The sequence below is a fragment of the Delphinapterus leucas genome, chromosome 2 (assembly GCF_059928025.1).
Source record: "Delphinapterus leucas isolate spDelLeu-1000000601 "Yukka" chromosome 2, BTC_Dleu_Yukka2, whole genome shotgun sequence".
Classification (NCBI taxonomy): domain Eukaryota; kingdom Metazoa; phylum Chordata; class Mammalia; order Artiodactyla; family Monodontidae; genus Delphinapterus; species Delphinapterus leucas.
The window spans coordinates 104,236,468-104,251,002 of NC_143130.1; the positions used below are offsets into that span (position 1 = coordinate 104,236,468).

The 14,535-nt window shown below is 43.2% G+C and overlaps 1 protein-coding gene across 1 annotated transcript in view; it reads left to right on the plus strand.

Moving 5' to 3' along the window:
- The first annotated feature begins 753 nt into the window (after window positions 1-753).
- RYR3 (ryanodine receptor 3) overlaps window positions 754-14,535 on the plus strand; it is a 373,779-nt gene continuing 359,997 nt past the window's right edge. The window contains exons 1-5 of the mRNA XM_089906254.1: window positions 754-797; window positions 2,088-2,207; window positions 5,077-5,262; window positions 7,404-7,425; window positions 7,928-8,047. Of these exons, the coding sequence (XP_089762380.1) occupies window positions 754-797; window positions 2,088-2,207; window positions 5,077-5,262; window positions 7,404-7,425; window positions 7,928-8,047 (492 nt within the window). The remainder of the gene's footprint in view (window positions 798-2,087; window positions 2,208-5,076; window positions 5,263-7,403; window positions 7,426-7,927; window positions 8,048-14,535) is intronic.

Consider the following 14,535-nt stretch of genomic DNA (forward strand, 5'->3'; position numbering starts at 1 on the left):
GGTATCATAGAGCCTTTTATATATCCCAACGATTTCCATGTTGGCATTCTAGACCCTGCAAGTAAGAAAATACAGAAGTCTCTTTATGGTGCAATTTTTATACATAAATATTTTGTTAATATTATGAGTTGTTTTCAAAATATATGATTCTTTCATTAAATTCACAAATATTTGTGCTTTTCTACTCAGTGCCAGGCACTGAGGATTCACGGGGAAACGAGAGGCCCCCGCTCCTAAGGAGCTTCGACGCTAAGGAAGCAAATAGATAGTTAAAATGATTGACACTTAGAATGTACAGCAGACCGCCAGTGCCATTAATCCTTGTGAAATCATCTGAGGATGGTCTCGTCATCCCAATAGCCCACTTATGTTTCATTTAAGAGATGCTTTGGGGTAAAGGCTTAGAATGAGCTCTGTTACCCATGTCTGTATATATTTAGCAGGTAGCTGTAACTGTATCAGTTCCCAAAATAGTGCCTGATGTTCAAGATGAGTAGCTAGGCCACATATTCCTTTTTAAAGCAATAAATGGTTATGGATTGTCCTCTGCAGTCATATCTGCACTTAAACGTGGACCATGAAGTCTGCTGGACTGCACTCTGTCCCACGTGCTCCCGCGCTTCTCTGTACCAGTGATGTAACGATCTACCTCAAATAGGGCTGTCAGCCATTTTGTTTTGTCCCAAAGAGTCCTTTGCGAATGACTCAGAGAGAAGAGGGAGAGCCAAGGTGCCTCTGGCCATCAACTCCGAGATGGCGAAAACGGACACTCCAGTCCTTGGGCTGGGAGGCAGGGGGTAAGAAAGGAGCAGTAGGGATAGAATAGGCAAACCCCGTTCATTTTCAAGTTCAAAGTTCTTTAGCTAGCAGAGTACAGAAAGAACTTTACTTGGTCAGAGGCGACCTGTGAATCTCAGCAAAGAGAGCTGAAGGCTGTATATTCTTGTTCAGGGACAATCAGTCAACACCAGCACAGGCTCAAGCTATGACGGGAGCAGCTGGTGCTCGTGAACCACATAGCTTGGAGGGATGCTGATATATGATATACCTTGGATTTTAATCTTTTTCTCCCCTCTGCTACAAGTTCGGGGATGATGGTCACTCCTTCCATTGTTATAGTCATGGGACACAGGGAAATTTGGTTTTATTCTTTAGTTCTCCGGCTGTTCTCTCTGGCATTGTGCTCTGTGATTTGGTTACTTTATAAGTTGTATGACCACGTGAGAGGGCTGGGATATATCTATTTTTATCGACACCATCACCATGGGCCTTAGAGTCTGGAAGACAAGTTTCAGACCTATTGCTAAGGTCAGTCTCTTGGAGTCAAGAGCCAATTTGGCACCATGGTAAAGAGGACAGGCTCCTGATTCATGAAATCCTAGGTTCAAGGTCAGAATCTGTCACTTCCACGGTATGCGGTGTTATTAATTAACCTCTCTATGCCTCAGCCGCTTTATCCACAAATAGAGAGAGTATTAGTATCCATCCAAGGGTGGTTGTAAGGATTAAACTGAGATTTTGGAACATGGTGGCACACAATGGCTGTTCATTAAATGGTCATTCATTAAAATTGGCTAATTCCTTAGAGCTTTGGTCTCCTCATTCTTAGAATGGTTGTGTTGATGTGAGTGTTAAATAATCTGGGGGGAAATTTCAGCAGAGTGTCTGGTATAGAGTGAATGGTTATTATTATCAGTAATAATAATAACTAAGCAACAGAAACTAAAAAATTTTGAAATGGACTCCCTCATCATTGCTTATTCCCTATTACTTCGTTATGTCAACGTCTGTTCTCTTTTGATGAGATTACTCAGTTCTGACCCATCAGAGAAGCAGTGACCCTTTCTACACTAACTATTGTTACATGAGAGTAGAGAAATCTCTTCTTTTAATAGGATTCCATATCCCAATCAGTCAACGTGATTTTACCAAACGCATTATGTTCCCAGCTTGGCTGGGGGAGCAGTTTTCTGCTCTAGCAGAGTTTGTAAATAACTGGGGTTACAAGGTGAAAACACGCCCATTCAATAAATTATAACTGGGTGTATAGTGTGTATAAGGTGCCGTGTTTGTGAGTATCCTGATAGGTGTAAACTTGAACCAGATGGGGATCCTGCCCTCAAGGGGTACAAAGTCAACCGAGAGGAGCTGAGAGAGACCATGGATATAGAGCCTGGACTGGGTACCAGGCTCTACCCCTTGCCACCGTGAGACCTTAGGCAAGTTACTTAACTGCTCTGCACAGGGGCTTCTCATTTGTCAAATAGAGATTACAGTAGTACCTACATCATAATGTTGATGTGAAGCTTAAATGGGTTATTGTGCATAAAGCACAGCGCCTGTTACACAATCAGAGATTAGCAAACGTGAGGCATTTCCAAATATAACATGGAGCTGGGGATAAGACATGCATATGAATAATCATAATGCAAGAGTAGGGTGATAATTGCTATGGAAGTTCGGCAGGAGAGGTGACATGACCTGGGCTTCATAAAGAATGTGGTATTTGAGCCAAGCTTGGGAGGCTAGGGAATCTATGAACTTGGAAAAATAGGGCAAATCATGGCAGCTTTAGAATTAGAGACAGCATGAGTAAGGGCATGGAGGTAAAGAAGGCCAAGGACGTCTGTAGGGAAGAACTTGGGAAGATAAGTTGGAAGGTGAAGGTCCTCATATGCTAGTTCAAGAAATTTATATTTGTTTTATGGATAGTGTAGAGAGTCATAGTGGATTTTCAGCAGGAAAATGATAAGGTAGGAGCTATGCCTCCAGGAACACACCAGAGGAAGAATGTTCTGGGTGTTGTTATAGCCTTGTCCTGGGCTCTAGAACTCCAGTCTCTCCTTCCTCTGGCCCATTTGCTGTAAGACAGGAGGGAGAGGAGGCTCATAGATAGACAGGGGGTGATGATGCTGAGCTGGGCTGCAGAGGGGTTGGATGTTTCATGAACAAACACAGGAAACATAAAATAAGAGTAGATGGAAAAGGAAGCCTTTTGATACATTGGGACATATTGCTTTGAGGTGTTCATAAGTCTGTGGATCAACCTAGGAACAGGTGGAGGTTTGGGACCTTGGGATGCCTTCAGGTTGGAGGTACAGATGGCATAACGACTTCTCAGAATAAAACTGGAAGCCTGAAGAATGGATGGGATTGCTAAGGGAAAATGACAAAGACCTATTCTTGGGCGATCCCTATATTTAGGGGTAGCTGGAGAAAGGGAACATGGGAAGGATCCATTGGAAAGGTAGGAGAACTTAGGAGAATACAGAGTCGAATGAAGGAATGGAGGGATTTCAAGAAGGAGCATTTCATGGAGGCCGAGCAAGACTTATTTGGGAGGCAGTAGGCAATAGGAATGGAGGAGAGATAAGGTTAGAGGTGAAGGGGAGAACTCAACAGTGGTGGGGAGGGACGCTTTAAAAGCCAGACAGAGGGCTTCCTTGGTGGCGCAGTGGTTAAGAATCCGCCTGCCAATGCGGGGGACACGGGTTCGAGCCCTGGTCCGGGAAGACCCCACATGCTGCGGAGCAACTAAGCCCGTGTGCCACAACTACTGAGCCTGCGCTCCAGAGCCCATGAGCCACAACTCCTGAAGCCCGGCGCCTGGAGCCTGTGCTCTGCAACAAAAGAAGCCACCGCAATGAGAAGCCCGTGCACCGCAAGGAAGAGTAGCCCCGCTCACCGCAACTAGAGAAAGCCCGCGCGCAGCAACAAAGACCCAATGCAGCCAAAAATAAATAAATAAAATAAATAATAATTCTTAAAAAAAAAAAGCCAGGCAGAGACCTTTTGACTTATTTGGTAGAAATCCAGAAACCTTTATGTGATCTTACAGAGATTATTTCCTGGGGACCTAGGGGATTCATACCCCTCACCCTTAAAGACAGAGGCTGGGTCTGAAAGGTCTTACCATTACTGATTATTGTGCCCTCTTACAGATGGAAGGTATTGTTATTTGATATTGACTGTGTTGGATCTGCTATTAAGTCCTACAAAAAAGGACAAATTTTATGGTCTGGTTCCAGTGAATAAAGATTCAAACAAGCTGAGAATGCATTACCAAAAAAAAAAAAAAAAAACCCCATAAATTTATAGTAGAACAAAACTTCAAAGTTGTGTTGTTTTCTCTATCAAAAAATCAATCATTTTCCTTGCTGGGGTGGTGGAAATAATGGAGATGGCAGTGCCCTCTTGGAACTAGACGTCTTGATGAAGGGGAAAGCAAGAATAGTGAAAGAGAATGAGAATGCAAGCAAGCGAGGAGATTGCATCTATAGAGTGAGGTAGTCTAGTTTTGGATTTTAGAATTGGAATCATTCTAGGTTATGACAGGGAATGTTCATTAGAGTGTGTTACTAAAACAGAGCAGCAGTCATTAGGTCTAGGTGTTCTTCTTGAATAGATTGTCCACATGAACCTTGAAGCTACTTGAAATGATGGCTGAAGCAGAGTAGAGAAAGGCTGTGGGCTGGGCTTTCAGCTGTCAGCTCCATCATGAGAGTATTAACAGATCTCCTCTTATAAAACCTGGTGCACTCCACGGTAGCCTGGAAGAATTCTGTGCCCTTGGAAGGCAGTCAATACATGTGTGGTGAAATCACACAAAAATGTTTATTAAATTTCCTGATTGTCATTAAGAGTCAGATAAATGGTGGGAGAAGTAACTAGTCTGTTGATAGATTGCCAGAGAAGATGTGGAGATTGGCTATCATGTGTCTCAAACTAGAAGAGTGTTTGTACCTGAGTAGAAGAGGAATGATCTGAGTTGGCATTGGATGTGAGGAGAGCATGAGCTTCTGGGGAGAGGAGATAACAAATGTGGAAGAATTTCCAACCTTCAATTAAAGGGGCTTCCTTGGAAATGGAATTATCTGGAAATTCCCAGGTTTGCTTTAAAGCAAAGGGAGAAAGGAAGTGAGATAACAATAGGGGAGAAAGTATACATCAGTATAGCGATCAATAAACTAGACAGGGCTGGTAACTGGGGGGACTTGTGTTCTGTGTTTCACTAGGGAGTGAGAGAATTCATGGGATGGGTTAAATTAACTCACCTTATGATTCCAAATGGTGCAGAGATTTCCGGGTCAAGCACTCCAAGGATCCAGATGTCTGTCTATTGAAGATTTGTGGAGATAATAGCTGCTGTCTGGAGCGAAGGCAGGTATGGGCTGCCACGCCAGATGGTGTCTGTAGCCAGGTCAGCACGGAGCATACGGTTCCAGACAGCATGTGGAAAAATGCGAAAGTGTTTGGAGAAGGGTGCGTTTGACCCAGAGTCCCACACCACCTGTGTCCCCCACAGTGCTGACTTGGACAGCACCTGTACATGGGTGCTCTTTAGGAAGTGGTTGCTGAGCCAGGGCAATTCTCTCTCCTTTTTTTTTTAAATAAATTTATTTATTTATTTTTTGGCTGCGTTGGGTGTTCGTTGCTGTGTGCGGGCTTTCTCTAGTTGCGACGAGCGGGGGCTACTCGTCATTGCAGTGGCTTCTCTCTGTGGTGGAGCACAGGCTCTAGGCACGCGGGCTGCAGTAATTGTGGCTCACGGACTCAGTAGTTGTGGCTCGCGGGCTTAGTTGCTCCGCGGCATGTGGGATCTTCCCAGACCAGGGCTCGAACCCGTGTACCCTGCATTGGCAGGTGGATTCTTAACCACTGCGCCACCAGGGAAGTCCCCAGGGCAGTTCTTTTATTTCATCAGTTGATTGGCAGCCTAGGTTGTGAGGATGTGAGTTATAGCACAGGTCAATTTCGGAAGACAAAGATCCCAACGCAGCTAGTGCAAGGTGGTTTGGGCACTTTGGGGTGGAAAGAGCATGGGAAAGGAGATCATGGAAAGAGATTCTCTAAGACACATATTGAAAAGAAAACCCTGTCGACTTTCACTAGTTCGTGAAACGTCTGGTCCATAGAACCACTCCTGTGATTTCCAGATTTTCCTGTTTTCACTGGGGAGTGGTGCGTAGGTGGGAGATATTTAGATATTTCTCAACAGGGGTCCTCTTGACATTTTGGACAGGTAAATTATGTGTTATGAGGACTGCCTCTTGCAGTACGGACCACTGAACGCCCACGGCCACAGGGTTGAGCACTCGTCCATCAACTCAGAGTACTCCCCCACGGCCTGTGCCCCTTAGGGAGGATGGTATCACCGCTGGTTGCTGTGGGATCTGGGGGAGACTGACCCCGGGGAAAAACTTCATCCTTGTCAGAGATTTCCCTGAGCCCACATTTTGAGAATAGTGGTATTCTGGAGTTTTCTTCTGTCTTAGTTCAAACGAAGACTGAATTCTGGCTTCACTAGACGCAGAGGCTTGAATTTATTACTGACTCAATTTAGTGATGAACAGTGACATTTCAGTGCTAGTGAAAGTGTGGAGCTTTTTTTTATTCCCTCAGTCTGCACCTCGTATGTCTGTGGTTTGTGGCTTCTCGAATTTCCCTGCTGCCCCTAGCCAATCCCTGGGCACCTACAGCCATCTTCCTGGGGGTTGGTTCTATTGACTCTCTTCATGTTCCCACCAAGTAGAGGATTTCATTTTTCCACATGACCACATATGCTGTAGACACAGGTGAAGAAAAACCGTGCCCATTTAGTATGCCTTTCCAATACTCCAGGACAGACACTAACACCGGGGACATGGGAGTGAGACGGGGAACAGAACAGCCATTGCTAAGGAGAAAGCTCCACCTGGTGCTTCTCTGGTTACTCTTTTTTTTTTTTTTTTTTTTTTAACATCTTTATTGGGGTATAATTGCTTTACAATGGTGTGTTGGTTTCTGCTTTATAACAAAGTGAATCAGTTATACATATACATATGTTCCCATATCTCCTTCCTCTTGTGTCTCGCTCCCTCCCACCCTCCCTATCCGTCTCGCTCCCTCCCACCCTCCCTATCCCACCCCTCTAGGTGGTCACAAAGCACCGAGCTGATATCCCTGTGCTATGCGGCTGCTTCCCACTAGCTATCTACCCTACGTTTTGTAGTGTATATATGTCCATTAACTTCACCATGCCTGGAAATCTTTTTGATGTTTGCAACCCAAAGTCAGGCGGTAGCCGAGAGAGAGCGTGTGGACTGACAGGTGGGAGGAGTAAGGAGGGAGTTGTTGGTAAGGAGAAGGTTTTCCTCTCCGCCTCAGGCAGGGTTGAGCACGAGGTGAGCATATTAGTGTAAATGGAGGTCAGCCTCATTTCTGTACCATCAACCAGAGGAATGCCATTCAAACAAGGTGTCTGCAGTTAGAGGAGGGCTGCTTTTGAGACTGATGCCTCCTTGGGAATCCAGAGTGGCTCCCCCACTCGGCCTTCAGCATCTCCTTCCAGCCTGGCTCCTCCAGGTTTCTTTCTGTCTTCCTTTCCCATATGTCTGACACCCATCTGCTGCCTCTCTCCACAGCCTCCTCTGTCACCTCCGGCAGGTGCGTTATCACTGCATGTACCCCCTCCCCCCGACAAAACACGTCTCTTCTCTCCCTGACATAAAATGGACTTTCCCTCCACAAATCCCACCTCCCTCAGATCTCTGCTGTTGTCTCTGTCTCCCTCCATCTCACCTCATTGTTTCTTTGGAGAGATCGCTTAGGTTTACTTTCACGTTCACTCAAGTGTTGAAACCAACTGCTTGCTTGGATGGTGGGCAGTTTGTACATTTCACAAGTGAGGCTCACGCTGTGTATTTAAGTAGTACCTCTGTTCCATGTACTTGCTCTCTCTGACGCCACCCCAGATTTGAGGAGAGTCCTAACTCAAGGGAGGAGCTCGGTTGTGCCATGAGAAGAACGAAGTCTCCTTTATCTAATATTCAAAGACATGTGCCCCTCAGCACACCTGGTAAAGGCACAGCGAGGCACCCTGGGGGCTTGGCTCTGTGTGGGGATGTAGCCCCCTCACTGCTCACATGGGTCTCTGTTCCCCTGGCAGGAAGATGAAGTGGTCCTCCAGTGCATCGCCAACATTCACAAGGAACAGAGGAAGTTCTGCCTGGCGGCTGAGGGACTTGGGAATCGCCTGTGCTTCTTGGAACCCACTTCAGAAGCCAAGGTGAGGTTGACTGTCTGCCCTGCACCTTCCCGTTTGGCACCCCAAAGTCGTCTAGGGGATGGGACTGCTGGGATATGGTGGTGAGGGTGATAAGGATGGTGAGGAAGAAATCTGAAAGGACACATTTATTTTTAAAATGGGAAGCAGATCAGAACACTCTATTTCAGTGTTCAGCAGGACACGGAGGATGCCTTGAGGTCATTGTCAGTCTTCATGGAGGAGGTTCTTTTACTACCTCCAGCGCACCTTCCTTGTTGTTAATTCCTAGAAATCTGAGTGCGCGTTCTGTCCTCCCAGCTATCGTTTTATTGCTACAGGGACTCACAGGTCCTTGGACCTGTGTTGCACAGCGAGCTCATCACTTTCGGCCGTGACTGTGCTGAGATTGTTGTAACTGCCTGCTGTGCCCTGGGGGCAGAGAGGACTGCTTGCTCTGGTTCCCACCTGCAGGGTGGCATGTAACATCATCTCTCCTCAGCCAGACTGTGCTTCCCGCATTTTCAGTTGCTTTCTGCTTTTCATGAACTGTATGTCAGGTGGATCTGTGTGCCCAGTGTGCTCACAGTACTTTGCAGTCCTGGAAAGACCTTTATATCAGTCAGGGTTTTCCAGAGAAACAGAACCAATAGGATCTCTCCCTTTTTCTAGATAGGTGGGTGGGTGGGTGGATGGATGGATGGATGGATGGATGGATGTGGATTTATTTTAAGGAACTGGATCATGCAATTAGGGAGGCGGGCAAGTCTGAAATCAGTAGGTTCAGATGAACTGGAAACTCAGGAATTAATGCTGTCTTAAGGCAGATTTTTTTTTCTCCTCCAAGAAACCTCAGTTTTTATTCTTAAGGCTTTCAACTGATTGGGGGAGGCCCACCCACATTATCAACCCCCTTTAAAGTCGACTAATTGCAGATGTTAATTACATCTACAAAATGCCTTCACATCAAAACCTAGGTTGGTGTTTGATTAAATAACCGAGTACTGTAGTCTAGCCAAGTTGGCGCACAATTAACCATCACCCCTCCACGCTCAGTTTTTCTTACAGAATCTTTTTAAATTTTAAATCAGAAGATGGTTACATTTTCCAGTGAGCCCACCTGATTGATATGTCATTTCTCCGTGTGAACATACACAACACAGGCACACATGCAGAGTCTGGGCTAATCCTAGCGCAGCAGATGTGCACCGTGATGGCTGCGTCTCCCAGAAGCCCTCTCTTCTCCCTCACCCTGCTCCCTCCCGTGTAGGTCAGTGATCCACAAGCACAGACATATGTATGTCAGTGGCATGTAGGACAGGGTCACGTTCAAATGAATGCCAGAGCAAAGAGACAAGGGAGATTTTTATCTTTTTAGAGGTCTTAGGCTTGATTTCCCTGAAGCCTTTTCTCATTTACTTTTGTTCTTAGCTAGGTTTTTTTCTGTTCATTCCCAGCAGTCTGGGATAATAGGAAGATCATTAGATTATAAGTCAAGAAGTTAATTCTCAGCCATTAGCTCATCATGTGACCATGAGCAAGTCGCTCAGTCTTGTTTTCAGCTTTCTCACCTGCCGGATAAGATGCAGCCTGGTGCAGTAGAAAGAGCATTGGCCTGAATTAGAAACCCATGGTACCATTTTCTAGTCATCCACTGAGTGGGTCATAGGACGTTGGTTTAGGGCACAGCTCTGGAACCAGACTGGCAAGAGTTGGAATCCTGTCTCCACCACTCACCAGCTAAGCCAGGGCCTTGAGCAAGGTACCTCACCTTTCTGAACTTAGTTTTCTCCTCTGCCTAGTGGGAATTTAATAGGACCTACCTAATATGGTCGTTATTAGGATTAAATGAATTAATACGTGTGAACCACCTAGCGCATTGTAAACTCTGTTTAACCACTGGCTATTGTGATTTACTCTTACCTAGACCAGATTACCTAAAACAAATTAAAGAGAACTGTATATCATAATCTAAGAACTCTTTGTATCTCACAGGTGTCAAAATAATAAGCTCCACCACTCATGAATACATTCGGGTTAAGACGAATCCTCCCTAACCCCTGTTGACTAAGTGATTGTCCTTATTTTAATTTTTCATTTTAAATGCAAAACAAGATAACACGACTGAAGAATTTTTAAACAAAATAAAATGAATCATCCATAACTGTATTCCCTTGTCACAACTGTTTTCATTTTTGTCTTGCACTCTGGCATTTGTCCACATGTACCCATATATTTTCAAAGTCGTACTCATAGTGGATATTCAGACATTCCGCTTTTTTTCTTTCATGTTTCAGCCAGTTCCATATTGCTATGTAGCCTTCGTGGTTATTTAAAAAAAAAAAAAAATCATGTATGTGGTTTTGTTGGTTTACTGTTGCTTCCTGGAGTAATGTCCAGGAGAAGAATTAATGATATCAGAAGGATAAACAATATTAAACTACTTTCTTAAAAGGATATACCAGTTGTTACAGTTAGCACACCCACTGTCATGTGAGTGTCTCTCTTTTATATACAGTATGAAGAAAACGGACCATGAGGGCTTCTTACAGAAAAACAGGGTAAGGTTCCTGGAAAGGATAGAGTAGGTCTTCAGAACTTCCCATCACCACTCCTGAGAGCAGCCTGCTAGATGAGCCCATTTTCTGTGGCTCCAGGCTTTCCTACAACCAGCTCCAACTATTGCACACACCTCTTCTGGCCTGTCCCCTCCCTTTTCAGTAGATACTTCTCCTGATTCTCTACCATCAGATTTCACAACCAGCTGTGCCATTCTTAGGCTTTTGGAAACTAATATAAGCCATGCAATGAAGTGAGAAGGCGTGTGTATTCCCAAGGCTGGCACTGGGCATGAGGCACAGACCTCAGATGTCACTCTTATCAGCTGGCTAGAGCCAAATGGTGACCTTGGGCATTCCCAGTCAAGGGTATTTCAAGCTAGTTGAGGCTCAGAGAGAGAAAACTGAGATGAACTCTAGGGAGAAGAAAGACCTCAGAGAAAGAACAGTTGAGATAAGGTACTTAAAAGAGATTCTCAGTATATGAGCCCTGAGAAAAAGAGGTCATATTGAAGCAAGGAGTGAGAGGGTAGAAGAATAAGAAGCAAAAGTATAAGAATGTGAACACTTGCTATAGACCTGGAGACTGTTGAGCACTTGGGAGAGTTCTTGTGACTTTGATTCCTGTTTGTCATGGCCCACCCTTCTCTGAAGGCCCCTTAAACCGCAGATATTAGTCCATGAAAGCACCCTTATTCAGCTTTCCATTCTAATGAGCACAGCTTGGGGAGTTAAAAGGTATTTTGTTTTGTAGGGAAGACTCAGGGTTAAAACCAGAGACCAGGAAACATCGAGGGGAAGTGTTGCTTCTCTATTTTATCAGTAGCAGCAAATGTTTATTGACTGTCATTTTTAAGTGGAAAATGTGTTCCCAGGAATCAGGAATTTACTACTTTTCCTCCGGCTCTTATTATATCTCATCTATGATGTATCTGCAGTGTCCACAAGCGGGTTGTCTTTGGTTCAACTTCACATCCAGACTCATAAGATGCTGATAGACCCCAGTCTGCTCAGTAGGACAGGAACCACAGCTTGCCTGCTGGGAAGTGTCAGGCACTCCTGCGGGAATCCTTGCAGCCACCCAGGGGCTGCCTTCTGAATCCCCACCCCAAATGACAGCTCAAGTTCAAAGAGACAAGGTCCATATCAGGCAGGTGTGGAGTCACCATGGCTTAAAAGCCTCATGGACCCCAGGAGCCAGTGTATCTTGTAACTCCATAGACATAGCTTTTGAGATGCCCACGAAGGACCACCACCACTACAAGGGGCATCATACTTGGGGAAATCACAAATATAGGACTTTCCATGAGGTACTGGTGGTCTTTCCAGTCCAGAGACAGGCTACCAATCAGGGATCATTTTCACCCTAAGTAATGTTCCCTAGTAACATAATTAACATATCAGTTTTACCAAGTTGTCCCAAGAACAAAACTGGACAATTAACTGAAGGTCAGATTCTCATGCAGAAAGAGAAAATTTCATAAGCCTTATCCCATAGGAGTCTTCACTGATGACCATTACTTAACTACTGCAGCCCAGCACCTTTCCAAATCCTGACTTCCACCTTCCTTAATTGTATTGTAGATCATCAAAAAGGAGGAAAAATATGGGAACTTTTTGTTTAAAATCAGTTGCAACAGACTGAGGTTTGTTTGTTTCACTGATTTTAATGATAATGAAACTGCGATTGATGAAGTGAAACAACTTACCCTAGTACCCTTCAAAAGGCAGTGTCACATCTAAAGCCTTTGGGCTCTAGTGTCTCAGAAAAAAGTTCTACCTCCATCAGGGAACATTGTGTCTTACTGATCATGGTTTATTCAAAGTGAAAAATCCAGTTTCATATCTAATTTTCAAACAACATTTTCAGGGTAAATTTTATTCCTATTGTTTTCACCTCGTCTTTTGAAAACTGAAAAATAGTCTGCTACGGTTTCTGAAAACTTGTATAGGTTCTCAAGGCCCAGAATTAAACATTTGCGATTGTGCAAACATCATTCTGTCAATGACATGAACTAGGATAGAATTCTTGGCTAAAAAACCCTTATCTTCTGTTGCTTTTATTATCTTCAGCTCAGAAAGATTTACTGTTTACTCCTAAAAAACTAGGCCTATGCAAATTTACAGAAAGAGGCTCAGCCCGACATTGTATACCCTTTTTTGAACTTCTGATTGTTACTTTAGTGTGTAGTATTCTCTGTGGACTTGAGATCTTATGAAAGGCCAAACTATTATAAAACTTACTTCAAAAAATTCCCTTGTCTTACAATATAAAGAGACTTACACATTAATATAAAGAGACTTAACACATCTTTTTGGTTTTTTAACAGTTATCAAGCATCATATACCTCGGTGCTTACATACTTTCTTTCATTTAAGCTTTACAACCCTATGGAGCAAATATTATTCTCATTTACAGAAAAAGAAAGGTAGAACAATTGAGACAAAGTTAAATGACTTCCTGAAGATGATTCATTACAAACTCGAATCACTGTCTAATTTCTATAATGCTCATCAATAAAGAGTATTATGACTCTAACTTATTTAATTATAAAGAAGCCATATTTCTTCAAGTGGTTAGATTTTAAGAATACCTGGGCAGATCTCCACATGCCTCCCACAACCTTCCTTCATGTGTCCTCTGAATGCCTGACATTCCAAAGTTAGAAATACGTATTTTGCCTAAATCAAACAGAATCTATTAACATGCAGATGCTCTCAACACATGAAGCAATATTAGAATTTTTATAGCTACTTTTTTACAATATAAAGATTATCATATTTTTTCCTAGAAAGTAAGTTTATAAAGGGGTGATAAGGCAGATTACTAAGTGCCTCAGTATTGAGATATAAGGCACAGAAACACTGTAAATGGGGTAGTGGAGGGGTGATCAAAACATCCATTGCATTGCAGTAGGACGGTTTACTTGTCTTTTCTCCTGCCCTCCACCATTCTGTGATCACTAAAGTCAAAGACTATATAGGCATACCTTAGAGATATTGCAGGTTTGGGTCCAGACCACTTCAATAAAGCAAATATCGCAATAAAGTGAGTCACACGAATTTTTTTCGTTTCCCAGTGCATTTAAAAGTTATGTTTACACTATAATGTAGTGTATTAAGGGTGTAATAGCGTTATGTCCAAAAGTAACAATGTACATAACTTAATTTAAAAATATTGCTAAAAAAAATGCTAACCGTTATCTAAGCCTTCAGCCAGTCGTAGTAGTAACTCAAAGATTACTGATCACAGCTCACCATTACAAGTATAATAATGAAAAAGTTTGAAATATTGTGAGAATTACCAAAATGTGACATAGAGATGCAAAGTGAGCAAATGTTGTTGGAAAAATGGTGCCGATAGATTTGCTCAACATAGGGTGGCCACTGACCTTCAATTTGAAAATAAAGCAATATCTGCAAATCACAATAAAGTGAAACATAAAAAAAAAAAAAGTATGCCTGTATAGTATAGCAGTTAAGAAACACAGCCGTGGAGCTAGAATTTCTGGGCTGGTAATTTTGGCTTCACTGCCTAATAGCTTTATGACCATGGTTCAAATGACTTCTCTCTCTTTGCCCCAGTTTCTTCATCTTTAAAAATGTTCCCATCTCATAGGATTATCATGAAGATTTAATAACAAGGGTTTATAATTGTAAAGTACTTACATAGGGCCTGACACATCCAAAGTGCTATTTAAGCAATAGCATTTATTATCCCCAGCAGAGGGTCAGACACACATTAGGTCCTCAGGAACTGTTGCTTTATTCAGTTAAGTTACCCATGTACTGAATTAATTAATTAAAAGGCCTGGATTTGAGGGTCAGCAGGACATTTGTGACCTTAAAAGTGACATATAAAGGAGAATCAGAGAGAGTAAGTTAGATAAAAAGGATTAAGCAATAAGCGAATGGTTTTAAAAAGTAAGATGAATTAGTGGGATGTAGATTTTT